General features: G+C 38.5%; 1 protein-coding gene across 2 annotated transcripts in view; it reads left to right on the top strand.

Annotated features, from left to right (window-relative positions):
- The window catches only part of FOCAD (focadhesin), a 153,567-nt gene that overhangs the window by 75,731 nt on the left and 55,925 nt on the right, over positions 1–21,911 (top strand). For both annotated transcript variants that reach the window (XM_063295015.1, XM_063295016.1), the window contains 3 exons: positions 1,776–1,911; positions 4,711–4,899; positions 7,879–8,000. In XM_063295015.1, coding sequence (XP_063151085.1) covers positions 1,776–1,911; positions 4,711–4,899; positions 7,879–8,000 — 447 coding nt within the window. The remainder of the gene's footprint in view (positions 1–1,775; positions 1,912–4,710; positions 4,900–7,878; positions 8,001–21,911) is intronic.

Genomic DNA, 21,911 nt, shown 5'->3' with positions numbered 1-21,911 from the left:
AGGTATAGTATTAGTTAATATAGAAAAATGCCTACATGTTGGGTTAAGAGTAATATAAGATATTAAAAAATTGTTCTATACTAGAATAAAATTTATAATAAAATACAGCAATAAAAACTAAAGGGCTGAATGACTGGAATAGTAAGCAATATTACAAAGTTATGGATGTTATCTTCATATGCTCCCCTAATTTATATGGTTTTATGCTTTAAAAATGCAATATAGAAGTATGTTAAATAAATATTCTCCATAAGGGACTCCAAAGTGATTCTGATAAAAGTTAGCACAGAAATGAAAAATAAAAATAAAAGTAGAAGAGAATATATGTAGCTCAGGGTTGAATTGTGGAGTCCTTGGTGCTCTCTGAGCTTGGCTGTTTGCTTGCAAATGTTCCATTACCCGACCAGGTAACATCATCAGTGCGAGTGAGTGGGGGTCTGCTCCCTGTTTATATACAGTAGTTTGCCCTGCCAGTGTTGGTGGGGGTGTGGTTTTCTATGGAATTCTTGGAAGCTTGGCATTCAAACAGATCCATTAATAAACACATAGAGATAAACCACATGTAGACACCATTCAAAGAAGACAATAAAAAACCTAAGAAGGAAACAAAAAGACCAGAACACATCCTCTCCAGCAGCCAACACCCAAATAAGCAGGGATTAATACCAGGCAAATGATCAGGCAGAAAACAACACCCTAATCAAGGCACTACCAAGGAGAAAACCACTTCCCCACTAACCCTGGCAGGGCAAGCTGTTGTACATAAACAGGGAGCAAGCCCCACACTCACTAGCACTGATGATGTTACCTAGTCGAGTAATGAAATGTCTGCAAGCAAACAGCCAAGCTCAGAGAGTATATATTTATACAAATATAAAAAGCTTGCAGCTGTAACCTGATACCAACAGATATGGCAGATGGCATTATCCCATTATGAGGGTTAAAAGTATTCAACTGCCTATCTGGTGGGCTTCTGTTTGTAGTCTGTATGTGAATGAGAGTAATATATGGTACTTCATTTCTAGCACTGAAATGTTGCTGGGTACTCTTGCACCCCTTGGAATAGTGAGGGAAGCTTAGGGTGCCCCATGGAACGATGCAGATGGCAGGGAAGAGCAACAAATGCTGCCTTTCCATCCTCTTACCAACGTTTCCCTTAATAGAACATTTATTTATGCATTTACTTTATTCTATTTGACTTAGGGGCCACTTGAATCCAACTGACTCTGGGCAGCTCAGAGCAGAAAAATGAAGCCACAGTATACGGTTTTATAAAAAGCATATAATGTAAAAAGATGCCAAATTTGGTCAACCATAAAAATTGTCAAACACCCACAGGGGCTCCAGCCACTCTAGCCCAGTGCCTGGGGGAAGAACCAGGTCTTTAAAATTATTGCCACAATCCTCTTAAACAAATACCTGTATTCATCAAACTTGTGTGATGAAAAGTCATGAATTTATATGCATTTTTGTATATGAGGTGGCTTATAATATTTGTAATGATACTCTTTGTATTAAGTTTATGACAACAGAATAAAACAGGCGTATTTCCTATCTCCAAATCTATTTATAACAACTTCCCCAATAACTGTGAAGTCTGAGAATAATGTGAACTGTAGTTCATCATATTTGAAAGGCACAAAATTGAGGAAGGCTGAAGTTCAGTTGCCCTTCCTTTCAGCTGACGTAGGTGAACCCACTTCCAGTTTTTGAAGTTAGATTCTGTATAACATATTGTTTGCATTTTCTTTTTCATTGGTTTCTCATTCATATAGGCAAGGCCAGAATTGGATCAACAAAAAGTGGATGTAGAGGAAGAGGAGGGGGAGGAAGAGGGAGAGGCAGACTTGTCTGTCCCTGGCCACTCATATATCAAACTGTTGTTGCTCACTCCTCCTCCTGTTTTACCAGGTACAACTTATTCATAAAACATGCTAATTTCTAATCAAGGTTTTTTATTTCATAATAGCAAACACAAATAATTTCTTAAAACTGTTTCTAAAAGTTCAGTTTGGAAGCAGTGCTTTTAGTATAACTAAATTGTACCAAGCAATCATTAGTGCTGTGAAGAAATGAGGTGCAAGTAGTGATCACCTTCATACACCCCTTACCAGCTTGCAGAGGTATTTGTTTTATAAAAGTTGATGAGCTGGGTATGGGACGAAGAACTGAAGCTGGGACCAAGCTAAACTCAGAGGCTTGACATTTCCTGAGTAAATTGGAATGGACTTAGAATGGAAGCATAGGAAGTGCCTGTAACCTTTGTTTCCAATTGTTTAGAAACCAAGCACAAACATGTATTCCTGTAAGTTTTTATTTACATGCATAGCTTTGGAAATTATTCACTCAGATAAGGATCACTATAGAAATAATTTAAAAGCAGTAGGTTTTAAAAATGTTCATAAAGGTTCAGAAAAATGAAGCTTCATTCTCTTATAGTGTATTATGGGAAAAACACAACTGCAACTTACAGTATGAATGGGACAGAATCTAACATGAGTATTGTCCTGGTCTGTCTCAGGGCCTGGTTTTCAGCTGATTCCAATGTGTGTTTTTTATGTCTGGGAGGAAAAAACGTACATGCTTATGTTTCTATGTGTGCAGATAAAGATTCAAGGTGTTCAAGGCAATATTTAGCCAACAGAATCCCTAGCAATAAACCTGACCTTGATGTCATTTATCAAACTGATTCTCAAGCAGTAATTTTATTTTAACCCGTTCAGTCGTGTCCGATTCTCAGAGACTACCTGGACAAGTCCCTGCAGTTTTCTTGGCAAGGTTTTTTGGAAGTGGTTTGTCGTTGCCTCCTTCCTAGGACTGAGAGAGAGCGACTGGCCCAAGGTTACCTAGCTGGCTTTGTGCCTAAGGCAGGACTAGAACTCCCAGTCTCCTGGTTTCTAGCCTGGTGCCTTATAGACCAAACTGGCTCTCAAGCAATAAATAAGTAGCCCCAAAAGTTACTAAATGTAACAAGTGAAATAAAGCATTTATAGTATTGGCAGATGTGCTCTTGTTCTCTTATTTGTGATAAAAAAGAGGAATGCTAAATAGCTTCATTTAAATAGTTGTAAAAATAATGGTTCTGGATAAAACAATTCTAAGTAATGCCCATCCATTGGGATGTTTGGATGAGGAGTTTTTCATCTGTCCCCTTACACCCAGTTTGGTCTAGTGGTTAAGGCAACGGGCTAGAAACCAGGAGACTGTGAGTTCTAGTCCCGCTTTAGACATGAAAGCCGGCTGGGTGACCTTGGGCCAGTCCCTCTCTCTCAGCCCAATCCACCTCACAGGGTTGTTGTTGTGGGGAAAATAGGAGGAAGAAGGAGTATTTGGTATGTTCGCCGCCTTGAGTTGTTTATAAAAATAATAAAGGCAGGATAGAAAATAAATGAATGAATGAAGGTGAAGAAAAGCTCTTACTACTTCATTGTTTCATATGAATCTGTACCAGTTGTCCAAAATGTGTACCTAATACATGCAAGAAGAAGTCAGTGTTTGACAAATGCACTTTAAGCAGTATGAACAAAAATTGCAAGAAATAACCAAAGTATTCCTTAATGCAAGCACAGATTTAGTTTTATGGTCATGTTAATTTTTTGATCTGCTAGTAGATTTGGAAAGTCCTCATAGTCTTCCTATAATTAGTGGGCTTCTTTTCATGATGCTTCCCTCTGGCTGTTATTAACAGAAATAACAGGCAGGAAGTGGGGTCGGGAGAATGGGTAGTGTTGGGGAGGATAGATGAAATAAGAAAAGATTGGGGGATAAAAAGCCAAGGCATATCAGAGTCTGACTGGATTTTGTTAACTGATTTGTGACACTTTGTGTATGTCTGGCTTGCAGGAATGAGCATATGAATGAATTTTCAGTCGATGCTTGCTTCAGTTTATAAGATACTGAGCACTGTATCTGTTTTAAGAAAAATGTGCATCAAATCCACCCAGCTAATGTGAAACAGTTGTTTTTAGCTCTCTCTTTGGGGGGGAAAAATGCAAGTTCTCATTATATAATAAAAAACACTAACGGATTGTTAAACCTAACAAATGTTGTCTTGCTTTGCCAATTGATGATGAAGGAATGAGTAGGAACCCTGCTGTGGTCCTTCTGATACAGAGTTATTTTGTTTGGCCTTGCATTTTAGTTTCCCAGTTACGATAATTGTTTAAAACGTCACCAGTGAACGCAACTAGTGTTTCAAAACCCCAGCTTTGCTATCCTTGATCAACTTTACCTTATTGCATCTATTTATTTTTCAGTATCTGTCTTGGCATTGTTTTATTTTAAATTGCAAAAAACATGCTGTAGATCTAGGCTGAGATATTTTTTAGATGCTGTAAGGTAAAAATCACTTCTGTTGTTTCAAACTGGGGACCCCATTCCAATGGTGGGACAAAGGGTCCATTGATCGACATATAAAACATTTTGGGTTGTTTGTTTTTGTTTCTGAGCTGGAACATCTGACACCATTTATTGAAGGTTTCCTGAGGTGACATTTTGAGTGGGAGGTGAATATGGAGTCACAAAGTCTTGCTTAGGAATTATAGAAACCATGACCTTGAATATGGAGTTACCACTTATTCAGCATAACATTCTCAGATAATCGTTGTGGTTCTGCATTGGTTGGGTGGTTCTGGTTTCTCCAGTCAATCACCTTTTGTTTTCTTTCTTTCCTCTTACTGCCTTTTCACTTCTTCCCCTCCTCCCCTTCAGCTTTTGAAGAGTTTGCAGCATCGCTTATGAAAGAAGAGATGGTTAACATGCCTCGTGGAATATACCATTCTGCACTGAGAGGTAATGCTGTGCGGTCAGACCACGGGAAGACACTATCCAGCGTTCCAAACTTTATGCTGAAAATGTATGAGAGGAACAAGCAGCCGGGGCTGAAACCTGGCCTTGCAGGTAAGTTTCCCCTGGACAAGAGAGGGACCTTTATTTGGTAAAGATTCTTGAAATGCCCTTTTGTTTACTTACTGACTTTATTTTTATGCCACCCAGAGAGGCATTCATTAATTTAAAACATTTAAATGCCACAATTGGCATAACTTGACATTCAGAATAAATACCATATATTCCTTGCATTTAGATCCCTTTTTACCCTCACAAGAATGGCACAGAGTCACTCACTAATGCTGTCTACTAAGTGTTCTTAGTGCAGAATTCTGACTACTAAGAGCAGGAATTTTTTTTTTAAAAAGCTACAAGATTTTGAAGGTCTTGAATAAGAAGGTATTTGAATAGTTTAAAAGCCTGAAAATAAGGTAAATCATTTTACAGTTGAAATGTCACCAAAAATGTTTCTATAGGTTGTTATCTATAAAGCCCTACGTGGCATAGGGCCTGGTTACTTGAGGGACTGCTTGTGTCCCATTGCATCTGCCCAGCCAATTTGATCCTGTAGCGTTGGCATGCTCTGGGTTCCTTCAATTAAGCAATGTCATCTTTCAGGACCCTGGAAGCACACTTCTCTGTAGCAGCAGCAGCTGCCCTCTGGAATGAGATTCCCCCCGAGATCCAGATGGCCCCCACTCTGCTATTGTTTAGAAGAGCCGTGAAGACCTGGCTCTTCATCCAGACCTTTGCTGAGGGAGAGTGAGACCTCTTGCTTCATTCCATCCAGTCTGTCATTCTTGCAATGTTTTATTGGTTTTATTGTAATGTCTTTGTTTGATTGTTGTGAACACCCAGAATCGTTGAGAGTCAGGCAGCATACTGGTTTAATAAATAATAATAATTATTAGTAGTAGTAGTAGTAGTAGCAGCAGCAGCAGCAGCAGCCATCCACCACAACTTAGTTGGGAGGGATATCCACAGAGGGTCCTTATTAGAGATGTATTTATTTAATTGCTACAGCTCTCTGCTCATACATGACTCTGGGTGGCTCCGAAGGATTAAAACAACAATATAAACAAATAAAACAAGAATTAAAATGGCCGTGCCAGGGGAGGAAACTACCACAATTAACAAAAACAGCTCAGTCTCAGCAGTGGGTTCACCTGTTCTGGTTAGACTCAGTCAGCCAGTAGAATTCAGTTAGAATCTTTATTTACAAGCAAACTATTTACAGTAGCAATGTCCTTTATTAAATATTAATTCAAACCCAAGTGGGCAATGGTGGAGCACTGGGCAAAACCACATTGCTAGGATTGACTGAAAACTGTGGCCAGGCGACAGGACAGGGCTTGGCAAGAGCTGAAGGCAAGACGATTGGAATGGATGCACTCAGAGTTCATAGACAGGCAGCAGCACAGGACTTGGCTAATGAAGGCAGCAAGGCTACTGGATAGGACTCGACTGGAGACGGCGGCAAGACAGCAAGGCAAAACTCGGCTAGGGATTGCAATGAGGCAGCAAGGCTCAGCTCAACGGGGTTCCATGGCAGCGCAGCAGGACTTGACTCGGTGGGGCTTCTGGGCACGGCAACAAGACTTGACCCAGTTGGGCTTCTCAGCAAGGTGGCAAGACTTGACTCGGCTGGACTTCTGGGCAAGGTGGCAAGTCTCGACTTGGCTGGACTTCTGCGCAAGGAGGCAAGACTTGAGTCAGCTGGGCTCCTGGGTAAGGCCACAAGACTCGATTCGGCTGGACTTCTGGGCAAGGTGGTAAGGCAAGACGCGACAGGACTTTGATGCGAGGCAGCCAGGCAGAATTCAGAAGGCTGGGAAGGCTCTGGTTCCATAGTGGCTACAGAGCAAGGCTCCTGTGACGATTCCGGCTTGTTTCTTGAAGAAGCTGCTAGCTCAGTGGAACGTTTGTCTCCAGTGATCTGATCCATGCACTGGCTCCTTTTTATGTGGTTCTTTTCACGCCATTCCCCTTCTGGAACCAATCAGGCTTCTCTCTGTTTGGCGCGCTTTTGGCTCGCCTTTCCCTCGCGCTGATTGATGGTTTTAAATCGGACTCCTGTTTTCCTCCAGTAAGCTGCTCAGAACTTTCCCGCTCTGCTGGGTCACCCTGAGTTTCAGTTTCCTCGTTTTGCTCAGCATAAATTTTGGTTTCCCTGTTTTTCTCAGTGTAAGTTTCGGTTTCCCCCTCCTCAACCTCAGAGTCAGACTCAAACCTTACACCACCTAACATCCTGGCCCAGAGCCAGGCCTTCATGATTCTCTTGACTGACAGCAGGGTGGAGGTTGCATGGATCACAGGCAGAATGCTATTCCAGAGGGCAGGCGCAGTGACAGAGAAGTCATGCCCTCTGGGGTCCTGAAAGATGACATTGTTTAATAGGTGGGACCCAAAGCATGCCAAAACTGTATTGTTAATGTCCCAGTCCAGTTAGGTACATGCTGGGAAAGCATTTTGTTTCACAAAATTCATCCTCCCACCATCCGTGTGCATGAACTATTAAATGTTCCAGTGGCATCTAGTGAGGGTTTAAAAAAAAACTGAACATGGTTCACGAGAATAGGTAGGTAATAGGTAAATTTTGTATAATAAAATGACTTGGGGAGAGGATCAAGCTTCCCTCTTGTGCCCATGTGGACTTGGTATAGATTGGGTCTCCATGTCCATACATGGATGAGGTATCATGGAATAACAGCTATAGGAAATTGGCTGAGTCAGTCCTGGGGCCTCTTCTAGGCCTAGGAAAGAAGGAAAAAAAAGTTTTTTCTGCTCTCTGTACTAAGCTAATTAGGTAGAATCGGTGTAACAAGATGAATGATCAGTTGATGCTTCTGTGATTTATATACTGAAAAGGAAATTAGTAATCTACATCTCCCCCCTCCCCTTTAAGAAAGAATTGCCAAATTGCTTTGAAATCCAACTTTTCAGCTTTCTGAATTATAGTTTTCTGTACTGTTATGTTAATGTTAACATAGGCTTTTGGAACATTTATCAGAAATTTAATGTATATATATAAATATAAATATTTTTCTTCAGCTGGCATGTTGCTGAGTTATGACCTTCCAATCCATGTGGGCAAAGATGGCAAACCCATCAATCGATTTTTAGCCAGTAGGGGGCGAAACTTCCACCAGATGTTTATAGCTCTCATCCATGAGGTAAATGGTGTCATTCTCCTTCCTTTTTTACAGCCATTTAATGTCTTTTTATTTCCCAACCTGAGTTTGCATTTGCTTATTTTAATTAGGAAATGGTAGCTGCAAGCAATGTGCTGTTGTAATTTACTCTTAATTAAGTAAACTTGCTGTGAGGAAAAATTAAGGAGAGTGGAAAGTATAAATACATCTAATGAAATGTTCTCTGAGCTGAAATGTTTTCACTGAAGGATGTCTGGGCAAATCAGAGCATCAGAATTTGTTCTTCAACTCTTTTAAACCATTTTGCTTAAGCAGCTGACACTCTTGTCAGTTTCAGGCTTGCCTGAAAATCAATTAGGGGAGGACAACCTATGGAGTCATCTATATGTCTTATTACTATTGTTACTATTGTATAATAACAACAGCACAGTATATCTCTTCATTGTTCCCAGCATCCTGAGATATTATTTTAATGTACCTGATTTGTGTGTACTGAAGTTTTATAAACTGAAGCTGTAACTTTCTTGCATGAAATATGACTTAAGGTAAGGGCCAGAAAGAATAAGAAAAGGACATATGGTTAAATGAAGTGCTTATAGCTCTTGCAGCAAAGATCTTCAGAAATTGCAAAGAGCAGATAGGAGAAGAGTATAAAAGCATGTGAAAGGTATATTGGCATTTCTGTCAGATTGCATCGAACTGCTGTATTATTGGTGCTATTTTTATAACTGGAGGAAAGTTCTAAGCAGGCTAAATATCTAAAATTATTTCCTGTCTGTTCTGACATTTGAGTGGCAGCTGGGTTGCCAGGAAGGATTTACATTTATCTCTATTCAAATAATAATAACCTGCAGGTTAACAAAGAGTTACTGAAGACTGTTTTGAATCTTAATCAACTTTATGAGAGTAGACAGACTTTTTAAGAAGAGTTAAGAAGGTTCCTAATTTTTTTATTTTAATAACATTGCTTAAGCTGGAATAGATATTACAGCAGCTTTGTGCCACCCAGAAATGTTGGAAATATAATTCCAGGTATCCCTTGAATTAGCTATCCTGGCTGGATATTCTTGGAGTTCCAAAACATTTGAAAGACACAAATTTGGGAAGGCTACATTAAATAATTGTCACCTGTTTTTCCTCCCATTGTTTCTCAGAACACACAGTGCATGATACAAAATAATTGCATTATAAATTTTACTACTCTTATATCATTGACTATTTGTGATAGGTCTAAAGTATTCCATGTTCAGAAGCAGTTATTAAATCTGTAGCTCTGCATGATGCCCTGCTTGTAGATCGTTAAGATGAAACAGTGCAGCTATTCCACTGAAGTTCCTTTTTTTTTTAAATTTTTCTAATCCAGTAGGATTTCTCTTATGCCTTTATGGGTCTATGTGCAATTTTTGTATAAAAGACTGCAGAGTTCAGCCTAGGATAAAATATCTGCTTCTAAAAATTCAAATAATCTGGCACAACTAACATTCACTTCTCATTCTTCATGTATGGACAGTAGAATTCATTCCCATACTCTGTCTGTTATGACTAGCTTGGACATTACTCCAAGTTCTAACTTTCTCAGATTTCACACTTTCCTGGGTTATTGAAAGATATCAGTGGCCAAGCTTTCCAATTACATGTACAGTGCCTGGATATTGGTCCTCAGTCATTAGTAAAAGCCATGTGGCCACATCTTATTGGAGAATTCACCTCCCTGTAGGATTAATGAGGTTTATGAAAATTTGTCAATTTTGTGTACCTCTTCAGTGAGCCTTACTTCACAGAGCCAAATTTCTGAGGATAGTCAGGAGGAGATCTCGTAGAATAATTTTTAAGGTATCTGTTTCCTCCCTATACTTCATATCTTATATAGCTCTAAACTGACAAGTATTAAACTGACAAGTATTAAGATTAGCAGAAAATATTTTTATGTTGTTTAGGATGGTTTTGGTGAAAAAGTAGCATAAAAATAATTTATTTCCTTATTTAATTTATACAATTTTTTCTATCCATCAGGACAAGGCAACTAACATACCCAAAAAGATAATATAGAACAATTAAGAAGTAATAAAGTTGAAGAATAAATGTTAATATCATTGTAAAACAATGTACAGCCCTGATTGAAAATGTAGATTTTAACTCCTTTGTTTGAAAGCAGGGGAAAAAATGGAAGGGCAGATGCAACTCTTGACAAGTGTGTTCCCAAGCTTGGGTGCAACGTAGGACTTTGAAAGTTAAAATTAAAACCTTGGTTTCTGCTCAAGAAATAGTTGACAATTGCCTGTAACTGCAATAAAAGTTCTCAGTTTAAAATATGCCATTGGATGAATCTGTTATATTTTTGACCATGCATAGATTTTTCTGCTACATGCCAGATTGCTCTTCCACATTATCTGCTTCAAATAGAAGGAGGCAAGGGAACAAACCAAGTGAGGATATTACAGTAATAAGAATTAGCTAGCAGTTGTTCCGGGCTGAAAAAAAAAATCAATTCTTGGATATTCCTTTTGCTTATGAATAGGGTTAGTGAGAAGGGTTATTGGAGGTAGATCATTGACTCTAGATTGCAAGCTTCACAAGGAAAATCAAAGTATTACATTCAAAAATAATCAACTGAATAAATCTGTCTGCCTCATCCAAAATCTTTTGCTAATTGCCCTGAATTTCTGTATAATCTTATACACTTCTCTTTTTCTTAAGAAGATTTTTACTTTTGATATAAACTCACCTTTCATTTGCTAACAACCACAAAAAAGATTTTTTTTTTCTCCTTAGGAAAATATTTTTATCTTATAAAAGGACATGTCTGTCTGTATTCCATTTTATAACTTCAAGGCTTTTTTTTTAATCTGGTGCTAAATTTCCTTTTGGTGTGACAGGGTGTGCATTCAGAAATACACATGTTTGTGTTAAATTTGAATTGGGGAAAAATAAAAAAATGAGAAAATATTGAGAGAAGTATGTTTTGCATATGTTGTTCTAAGATTTGGAAACATAGTTCATAACTATTCATTTGTGTGGTAATTTTCCTATAGGATGCAAGATGTTAAGATGATACCTTGCTCTTTATATAGTTTAATAAAAGTTACTTGAAATGGTAATTTCATTTTTAGGAACAATTTTTTCTTTGTCAAAAAAGAAGCAGCCAATATCTAGCAGCTGCAGGTATAATATTTGAGAAATAACTTTTCAGTTCTACTGCTTTTCTTGTTGAAATAGCAAGACTGCCTAATCAATGAATGGAAGGCAAAAAAAGGTTTTTTTGTTTTTGTTTTTAACGAAGCGGTGCGGTGGGGTCAAATAATGCCACATTAGAAATATTTGAGAAGGGCCCTCAGTTGATTCCTTAATTTGAAAGGGGCAAGTTTCCAACTTGAGAATTCTCAGGTTGTCTCTGATTTAATACAAAATCTCAGTGCCAGTGGGAGTCAGCTCTTGTCAGTTTGGGGGCTTTGCTATCCTTCATTATTGTTCAAATGTATTGTTCAAAAATGTAGGGATTTAATTAACGATACTTACATACTGCCCCAATTGACACATTCTGGACAGTACACACTACAAATTAACTTTCATCCCTTTCCACATGAATAATATGAATTTTACATTCTGTATTGCACTGGTAGGCAGACTCAAATGTTTTTGGACAGCAGGAATCAGCAGCCTAGAGCTGTCTGGAAGTTTGGGGCTTTATTTCTGATCAGCCTTAGTAAACATGGCTTACTAAGTAGTGTAAAACATAAAGCGGGACAAAATTGCTTATCCCTGTTGATGCGATCAGTTCAAGCAACTAGCTAGTGAGACCAGCCCTTCACTGGGAGCCAACTGGTCAGATTGGGAGGACAGAAGAGATCCTTCCTGTCTTTGGTTTTGTTCTTTGCTGGACAAGTGAGTCTTGACACATTATCTTGGTAGGTGACTCTTGACAGGAAAAAAGGTTTCTTGCACCTCCTGCAATGAAATTATATTCATATTCTTTTATTTTTCCAGGTACTTAACAATGCAGATCTAATTTATTTCTTCTACTATGCATGCATATCCTTTTTTTTTTCTTATTTCAGGTTGTTTATATTTAGCCTTCCTCTTGCCTTAAGGTGAGAGAAAAACTTCAGAAATGAACCATTTTTGAAAATATATAGTTATTTGGAACAGAAAATTGGAAAAATATCTTACTTCAAGAAAATACTTGTTGAGAAGACATATTTTTGAAATAGAATGAGCTATTACAAAGTTCTTCCCCCTGTGAATTAAGTCTATACATGCTGTTTGTTGTAGTTGAATAAGTATTTTGAAGTAGGTCATTTAACTGGAATTCCAGACCTCTTCCTCCTCTTTATTAGTATATATCAACCCTCTGTGTGTGTGTAGTGCTTACATTTATTTGAAATGTAAATATGGTATGGAAATCATGGCTTAGTTATCGAAATGATGCACAGATTTCACAAAAGAATCAAGTATACATGAGGATTGTAAAAGGAAAATGATATGCACCATTAGAACATTAATGAAGCAAGTTCTTAAGGGAATATGCTTATGAGTAGAGGAAGTTTAAATATGTTTAAATATTACAGAATCCAGTGCAGCAGCATTTTGCATCCTATATTCAGACAACCTTGAAGACAGCAATTGCTAACATCTCCAGGCTGTGTAATCAGGCCTAGCTCTTGAGATAGAAACATAAGGGGTAATGAGCCTCATTATGTCATATTTAGCTCTCAAAACATACTGTCTAGAGGAAGTCTAGCTACACCACACTGAAGAAATTTGCCATTCTGAAGACGGCATGGTTGAATGTGGACCTGGCCATTGCCTCAGTGTCTCTCTCATTCTCTGTGAACTGTTTTGAGAACCCACTGGGCTGAACAGTGACTATGAAATGCCTAAGACAAAAAATCTGTAGTATTTTAACTGTCAGGGTCTTCCTCAAATAATCACTAGAGTTACATTTGATTAAATTTCCCCTGTGGCACTGATTTCTGATAAAGTTTATAGAACCACATCTCTAAAAGAATAACTGGAAACAGTTTATAGATAGTCTACCAGTGCTGTATTCACTCATTTGAATCCTTTTAAAAAATGCAACAAAGATCCATTACTCCATCTATTCTAACATCTGATCCCCATTTTTTTAAACCTGAGGGTAACAGTTTAACAGTTTAATCAGATGGCAACATATCTGATACAATTATATATGCTTGAAGAAGAAGAAAGATTTTTCCCTCTAAAAGTGACAGGAATGGCCAGTGATTTGTTGGCAACATCAGGGATGGGAGTAGGTCAGAGCTGTCAACTCTTTTTCATGTTTTATGAAGATTTTAATGCAAAATATGTATGTTAAATCTTGTAGAACCTTAAAGCTCCTATTTTGCAATTTTCCATCCAAATATCAGAAATTATAGTACCCAAAAAAGATCTGCAACCAGATTTTGAGAACTGTAAAAATGGGATTGTGGATCAGAAACCGACTGTCCCATAACAGACATCCCTTGACTACAGGGATGAATAGGGGATAGAAGCCTCACCTCCTTTGTCATCCTTTTCTGTATTAGTCTTCCGTATGGTTTCTCTGATTTCTTGTCCTTCTGGCTTATTCAAATATCTCCCTCTCAGCAAACATTATTAAGGTAAGGTGAACCTCTTAAGATTTGGGCTGTGTGTTAAAACCTTTATCTTCCTACACTGCAATTATAATAGGGACTATACCTTCCAGAGTTCCTTTTCAGACCACAAAAAACAAGCATGCAGTATGAACTGACCGTATGTTTTGTACATATAGTATGTAAGCCTGGGGGAATTTCTCACTGTAGTTTAGAGTCCAACTAGTAGAGTACAGCGAATAAAGAGAATCTATCTATCTATCTATCTATCTATCTATCTATCTATCTATCTATCTATCTATCTATCTATCTATCTATCTATCTATCATCTCGTGTCTCCTAGCATTCAATCATTGGACTAACACAAGTTATCTCCTAATATTATCTTGGCAGATGGGGAATTGATTTCCTCTCATTCCCTCCCAGAGCTAGCAGGAAATCATGATGCTCTAAATCTTACTATCCCACTGAACATCCTTACTGTGTATCCAGAACAGATCTGGCAGTGCTGCTGTCATACAGCTCTAAAACACAGCAATCTAAGGGCCATGATTGGTCATTCCTCTGGCTGAAATTCCAGCCCACCCTGTATCTTCCATCATATCAAAAGCCTCTTCCAATTGGCACACATATCACTCTGATTACTCCATGAACTGCAGTTCTTTTTCTTTTTCCTTTCCTATCATGCTGTCAACCAATTGATTATTTTAAAAATATTCTTTGCAACTGTGTTGTTCAGTTGACCCCTCAAGCAGCTGCAAAGAATTGGAGTATTTTGAATCTCTTGGCTGGAAATGGTTATTTAAAAGCTTGTTCTTGGGGAAATGGGATTTTCTGTTGTGGACCATCCAGATTTTTTTTTAATTTATTAAATTTCTCTGCCACCAATCTTGTACACGACGACTCTGGGCGGCTTACAAAGAATAAAAATAATATAAAAACATATAAGTACAATATAAATATAAAATATAACATTCAAAATTTATTTATTTATTTATTTTTATTATTCAAATTTAATTACCCTAAAAAATGGGCAATAAGCTCTTATCTTGGCACCCTCATGGGGCCAACCACTCCAATGAAGAGCTGTTTCCCTTCCCATCCCAGGCCAGGTGGTATTACCATGTTTTTACTCCCTTTCGAAAGTCTGGGAGAGGGGGCCTGTCTTACCCCAGGGGGTAGCTTGTTCCAGAGGGTGGGTGCCACGGCAGAGAAGGCCCTCCTCCTGGACCCTGCCAATTGGCAATCCCTCATGGACAGGGTCCGTAACATGCCTTCTCTGCCTGACCAGGTGGAACGGGTCAATGTAACGGGTGAGGCGGTCTCTCAGGTGACCTGGTCCCATGCCATGTAGGGCTTTATAGGTGATAACCAACACCTTGAATTGGACCCGGAAGCAGACTGGCACCCAATGCAGTTTGCGCAGCAATGGTGTTATATGTGCCCTTCTAGGGGTTCCCAGCTGCCAGGGGTAAGGGGGCAGGACAGCATCTTCCCATTCAAGAGCTGCTGGTGGTGACATAACAGTGGCCATGTGGAAGTCTTTCACCTAGGAGAGTAGAGGAGGTATAAGAATTGAAGTTCCAGGAAGAATCTAGCACACTAATGTGGGTGTTGCTGACAGATACCCTATGCTTCGCCCCTGCTACTCCATGATAAATAACTTCAGGCTCTCAAGATGTTCCCAGACAATTCCTAGAAGCTCCAACCTGTGTGGACAATTCTGAGGTATGCTGAAATTTGCAGTGCAGCAATAGAGGGGCAAATTGTTCAGTCTTAAAGCTTTTTAGTCCCTCTGAATACAAGTTTTTCTTTAGTCTGTATAATAAGCTCTTTTTGAGTTCATATAGATAACCATTTTGCAGACTTTTGAGTTCATACAGATAACCATTTTTCAGACGTTATTGCACTGATGCCTCTTAATAATATGATATTTATCACTAAACTTACTTAGGATAAGATAATTCACACAGGATAACTCTATGATAGCTATATGACAGCTCTGTCATTATTATTTCATAAGAAACTTACTCAACATGTTGCTTTTGGACTTCCATGAATTATTGACCTTCATTTATACCTATTTAGAAATTTCTCATGAGCTGTAAAAATTCTGATTATTTTTCTCTTTTATGAAGTCCTTTATGTAATTGTATGTGGGAATGACTTTGAGATGAGGGGAAGTGATGCTGCTTAGGGAATTATCAGATAAAAGAGGGAGGAGCGCACAACTGCTTAACAGTCACAGAAAAAAACTTAGGAAGGATCCACCCTAATGGATCAGGCTGCAAAAAGAGACGGCGGGAGATTTGTGCTTTCAGACTTGCAAGATTCTGTTAATGTAACCTTACAATAAAGTAGAATTAGCTCATCTGGTCATGTTTTCTGTCTGGTTTACCTGGGAGGGCTGACATTTATTAGTTCTGTAAGAATTTATTAAGGAACTTTTTAATTTTTTTTTTCAAATAAACTACGTCACTAAACTGTGTTCCTTGAAGCATCTTGCTTGCAGAGGAATCCAGAGGGAGTACTTGAACTAAAGACTCAAAATAAGTTAATTTGGGGCAGTGAAATTAGTTCTTTTCAATATATAGCATTTTGTAGCTGGGGTTGGAATGTAAATTGCATACAGAGAAGATTAAAGAGTTTAGTTTATTTCTGATTGTTACTTTAATTTGCATTTTTTTTATTCAGGGACACATCTGAAGATATTATTTTCAGTTACAGTATAAGAATAAAAATGATGCTGCTTTAAAATTATGTTTTTCTTGTGCATGTACTCTGAATAACTGATGTCAGTGAGAGGAAGAATGCTCGTATTATATACAAAGCATATGGGGCATATTTACCCAATTCTACTGCATGGAGTGAGATATTTCACCAAGTATTTAAGCTTGGCCAACAGGGTTAAATATGTGTGAAGAACAGATCTATATATCATCTCCTTATGTTTACATAAACTAATACAATAACCATAATCAGATACAGGTAGTCCTCACTTAACAACCATTTGTTTAGTGATGGTTTGGACTTAACGACAGTGCCAAAAAGCTGACTTGCGACCAGTTCTTGTACTTACGACTGTCACAGCGTCCCCAACTGTCACATGATCACAGTTTGGGTGGGCAACCAGTTCACATTTACAACTATCACAGCATCCTGCAGTCACATGATCACCATTTTTTACCTTCCCAGCCAGCTTCCGGCAAACAAAATCAGTGGGGAAGCACATGATTCATTTAACCACCATGGTAATTTGCTTAATGGCTGCTGCAAAAAAGGTGGTAAAATCAGGTCAGAATTGCTTGATGACCGCTTTGCTTAGCAACTGAAATTCTGGTCCCAATTGTGGTCATTAAGCGAGGACTACTTGTATAGTTCTTTGGATAATATTCTTTAGGGTATACAGTATTTGTCAACAAGAATTGCTATACTATATAAAGCATCTTACATTTTTTAAAATTTATTTCCTATAAAAGGCAGAAATACAGTTTTATGAGCAGGAATCTGTTTGAAGTTGTGTATTGTTCACATTCCTGTAATTTTTTAGACAGTGTAGCTCATCTTTTAAGTCTCCCCAAAGTGCAAGCTTGCTGTTTTATTGTTTGATAAACAAGATGTGACAGTGCTTCTTAGAAAAGAATATTCCAGTAGCAGCATACCTTTTGGCTAACTATTCTAATTAGGGGTATCTGGAAAGGATCTTCAAAGAACCTTCCTCTGAAGGTTAGACAGGCCAACAATTATCTTAATGTGTGTCAGCAGTTAGAAATCATCATTTTGAGCAGTAGTTCCTGTCCTCCCAATTAGAGTTTGATTGAGAGACAGCTGACTTATAACTTGTAGTAAAATAACTGGCACTGGGGTCAATATTTACAGTTGCGTGCAAAAGTTAAGACACCTCTGGTGAACAGAAGCTGACCCAGTCTCTACATGGTAGAAGGTCAAACATGCTACCTTTCTGCAAATTTGAATGCATACGGTGCTCTTTATTCATGTGTAGTTGTTTACAGATTCAGAATAGGAAAACATTGAATATAGCAGGTGCAAAATTTGGATGCCCTTTTTGTCAGTACTTTGTAATACCTCCTTTGGCAGAAGGATACCATGATCAATGCCAGAAAAATAAGGTTCCAGAACAAGCAGCAATACCTGTCTTTTGCTCAACATTAACCATCTACCAAGAGGATCAAGACTGTTTCTGTTTCCAAATCAGAACCAAACCCAGATGAGAAAGGATCCAAAAAAATCATCTTAATCAAAGACGATCCCAAGTTGTGTTATATCACCTGCTTTAGAACTTTACTCCAAAAAGCAAAGATTGTGACTTCCAGAGGAAGAAATGTCAGACTGAAGACAGCTCTGTGAAAAGTGGAGTCAATGACAGCAAGTAGACTGGCTCTCCAGACCTCTCCGGATAGCGGGGAGGACCAACCAGAGATCACCCATAGGTGCTCCAGACAGTTGCTCCTCGCGAGGAGACTGCAAGACAACTGGGTTTGGAGCACTGGGAGATGAGGGAATAGTCATCTTGCTCAAACGTGGTCGGCGCCTTTAAAAGGACACTAAGTTTTTAAGAATAGGATGCTACAGGGAACTAAAGATTTCAATTAAAGGAGAAGAACACATAAACTTGACTAACAGTTACATTATGGTGCAAAATATTCTAACGCTGGAAATATTGAAGGATATTTTTGAAAAATGGAGTCAGAAATTGATATTAATAATGCCAACAGCGATACCTGCCTCTATGGATAGACTGTGTCTAAACGTTGTTATGGAATAGGAACAAGTTTTACCTGACAAGACTGAGACTGAGTTGAAAGTGGATTTACAAATGACAGACTCCAAGAATAACATGGAAAAAGATATTACACTGGACATACAAAAGAAACTCTCTGATGTTTTAATAATTAAAAGGGACATACAAACAATAAACCAACAAGATGACCTGGATAATTTTTCCCTAGTGGATTTACAAAAGAGACTTGTTAAAGCTTTGACAAATCTCATGGGAAGGGACAAAGAAGAAATGAAAAGGAATCAAGTTCTATGGACATTATTTGAATGACCTAAAGATTAAGATTGTTAGAAGTAAAAGGAAGAAATATAAAGTTGGTTTATTTGATCAAGGTTAAAATAGATACATTATCTCAGATAACCCTTAATGGACTTTTGCTGACACCAGGAGTGAAATGATGATGCTTTATAGATTTGTTTATAGATAAAAGATAGGATATGGGAAGAAGAGATCATTTGTTGTAATTTAAGAGGAGGTAAAAAGTTACTAAGATTGTTTATACTTGTTGCGATGAAGGTTGGGAGTAATTTCTTTCTTCAAAAAGCAAAGATTGTAAAATAGAATTATGAAACCTAAAAGTACATCGTAACAATCTTCTTTAGCTAGTGGTATATTTGCTTGAAAGTTAGACCAAACGTGGGAAACCCAGATTCAAGTCCACTCAAAGTGATGGATGCTCACTGGATAACTTTGAGTAGTGCTGTCTCTCAGCAGTGTAGAAAAATTGGGCATACTATGTAGACCATCTTGAGCTCCTGGAAAAAAGGTGGAATAGAAATATAGCAAATAATAGGTAAAAATAAAGCCCTTCCATCATTCAGTTTGTTCTGTTTTAGCAACTTTTATCAACCAAGCAAGAAGATTTCATAAGGGATTTGCTCAGATTCTCAGGCTTTTGTCTCAAACACTGATTAGTATATTTAGTATTTTTATTTAGTATGCATAAATTTACTATCTTATTTACTATCTAAGCACAGTACAAGACCGATTTTTTCTCCAGCACAACAACCCTATGAAGTAGGTTGGGGTGATAAGGAGTGACTGGCCCAAAGTCATCTGGTGAGCTTTCATGGCTGAGGGTGAAACAAAACCTAGGTTCCCTCCATTTCTAATCCAGTTCCTTAACTGCTACCTCACACTGATTCTCACAGAGTCTGTGTTTTTCTTTTATTATTAATTGCTTATTTTACAAGGAAAATATTTGCAAAATCCTCCCAGTTATACCAGTTTTCCTTCCATAATGTTATTTTATTCATTGGAAGACACCTGCCTTGTTCTAATGATAGAAGAGTTTCATAATCCAGAAACCTAATGCCTCCCCCTAAAACAAGGAACCTATTGTTATAAATAGTATTTCTGACCAGGAAGAACATTTGACTTCATAAGCATCTCTTAAGTCTGAACTAGCTCAAAACCTCCTTCTCAGTGGGAGGGGTGGGGAATCATCACCACCATGAGACTAATTCCCATTGTGGTCTTGAGGAGAACACATTACCACTCTCAAACATTAAAGCCACCATCATATCACAGTCACCTTAGTAATGATCAAGATAAGGTCTTGGATCAGTGCATGATATGAAGCTAAAAACCAAATGAAAGCCAAATTCCTGTGTAAGATTCAGAGGCAGCCCACATTGCTGGCTTTCAACAACCCCCCTCCCATGCCCCACTTCCCATGTTGGAGCTCTCCATGGTGCTGTCTACTTTTTATTCTTTCTCAAAAAATATGGATGTGAGTAATCTGAACATAACCTGTCCACATTTGCAGCCTGACCCAGATAATATTGTAAGAATTCTAAAGTAAACAATCCCCTTAGAGCTTAGTAACCTAAACAGTATGTAAATGTAAATGTATGGACCACCCTTTGATCCTTTACTGGCCTAATGCTGAGTCTTTTTCCATTGTTACACTAATTATCTATTCAAGCACAGCTGTCAGCTCTCCAGAAAATCAAAACTTGGACTTCATGCAGTATGAGATGGTGCTTGGGAGTGATTATGTCAACTGCTGTCAACTGCTGCCCTATCCCCATTCCACAGATCAACCAGATTTTCATCAAGATTACTACGGCTTGTGGCAGGAGAATCTAGTAATTTTCAAAGGCCATGTTAATAACCCCTTTTCTATTCCTGTGCAAAGTTTATGAGTAGTGATCCATCAATAATGTGGTCCTTTTGAACTTCTCTTTCTGCCTTTCTGTAGATCACTTTCATCTTTGCCAGCAAATAGTAGGTCATGAGTATATGTTGTCACATTAATTTGGAGGCCTGTGGTTGCTATGACATCCTGAATTATTCCAGATGACAAGAATGTGTCAGTAACGTAGAAAACCCTCAGAACACATTATTTGAGGGAAATCAATCCCATTAGAGAGGAAATCAGGGACACCTTCACAAGTTCCACTGGGAAACAACAGGTCCATCAGCAGAGTCCTTCTGTTCCAATGCCCCATGATTAGATGCATACATTTCACCTTATTAGTTCAGATTATTTATAGTTTGCCAAGGCTTGGACAAGAAACTAGCTCTAGTAATCTAAAACAGAAGTGAAAACTTTGAAGCTATTTCTTGTGACTACACTGGATGAAAGAGAACTATATAAACATCCCCTTTGGTATCTCCTTAGGTAATATGGTATTTGAAAGATCGTCTTGCAATGGCTCTTGTGTTACCTTGCTGAATATTCCAGTAAAGCAATCTTGGATACTTAAAACTTTGATTATTGGATTATGGAATTTACCACAGCTCTATTTTTGATCCCTTTTTCTCTTTAATAGCCTCATCTAGCTTCTCCAGTCTGTTCCCCTTTAGATGTGTTGATAACTCCATCATTCCCAGCCAGCATCTGGTAGGCACCAGGATGGATAGCTGATTTTCATGAAACAGCTGATAAGACATTCAGAGTTGAGATTGTACAGATGATAGCTAGCTCTATGTTTCATTTTCAAGTGATGGCAAGGAGTCTTTGGAAAGTAATAGATTGCATGTGCGCTAAGATGATGGGAGTGAATCCTAGGGAGGCAGATCATTACAACATACTTTTTTTGTTTATTCGTTCAGTCGCTTCCAACTCTTCATGACTTCATAGACCAGCCCACGCCAGAGCTTCCTGTCGGTCGTCAACACCCCCAGCTCCCCCAGGGACGAGTCCGTCACCTCTAGAATATCATCCATCCACCTCGCCCTTGGTCAGCCCCTCTTCCTTTTGCCCTCCACTCTCCCTAGCATCAGCATCTTCTCCAGGGTGTCCTATCTTCTCATGATGTGGCCAAAGTATTTCAGTTTTGCCTTTAATATCATTCCCTCAAGTGAGCAGTCTGGCTTTATTTCCTGGAGGATGGACTGGTTTGATCTTCTTGCAGTCCAAGGCACTCTCAGAATTTTCCTCCAACACCACAGTTCCAAAGCATCTATCTTCCTTCTCTCAGCCTTCCTTATGGTCCAGCTCTCGCAGCCATATGTTACTACGGGGAACACCATTGCTTTAACTATGCGGACCTTTGTTGTCAGTGTGAGGTCTCTGCTCTTAACTATTTTATC

The sequence above is a fragment of the Candoia aspera genome, chromosome 2, assembly GCF_035149785.1.
Source record: "Candoia aspera isolate rCanAsp1 chromosome 2, rCanAsp1.hap2, whole genome shotgun sequence".
In the NCBI taxonomy this organism is placed as follows: Eukaryota; Metazoa; Chordata; class Lepidosauria; order Squamata; family Boidae; genus Candoia; species Candoia aspera.
This window is presented reverse-complemented; position numbering and strand designations above follow the sequence as displayed.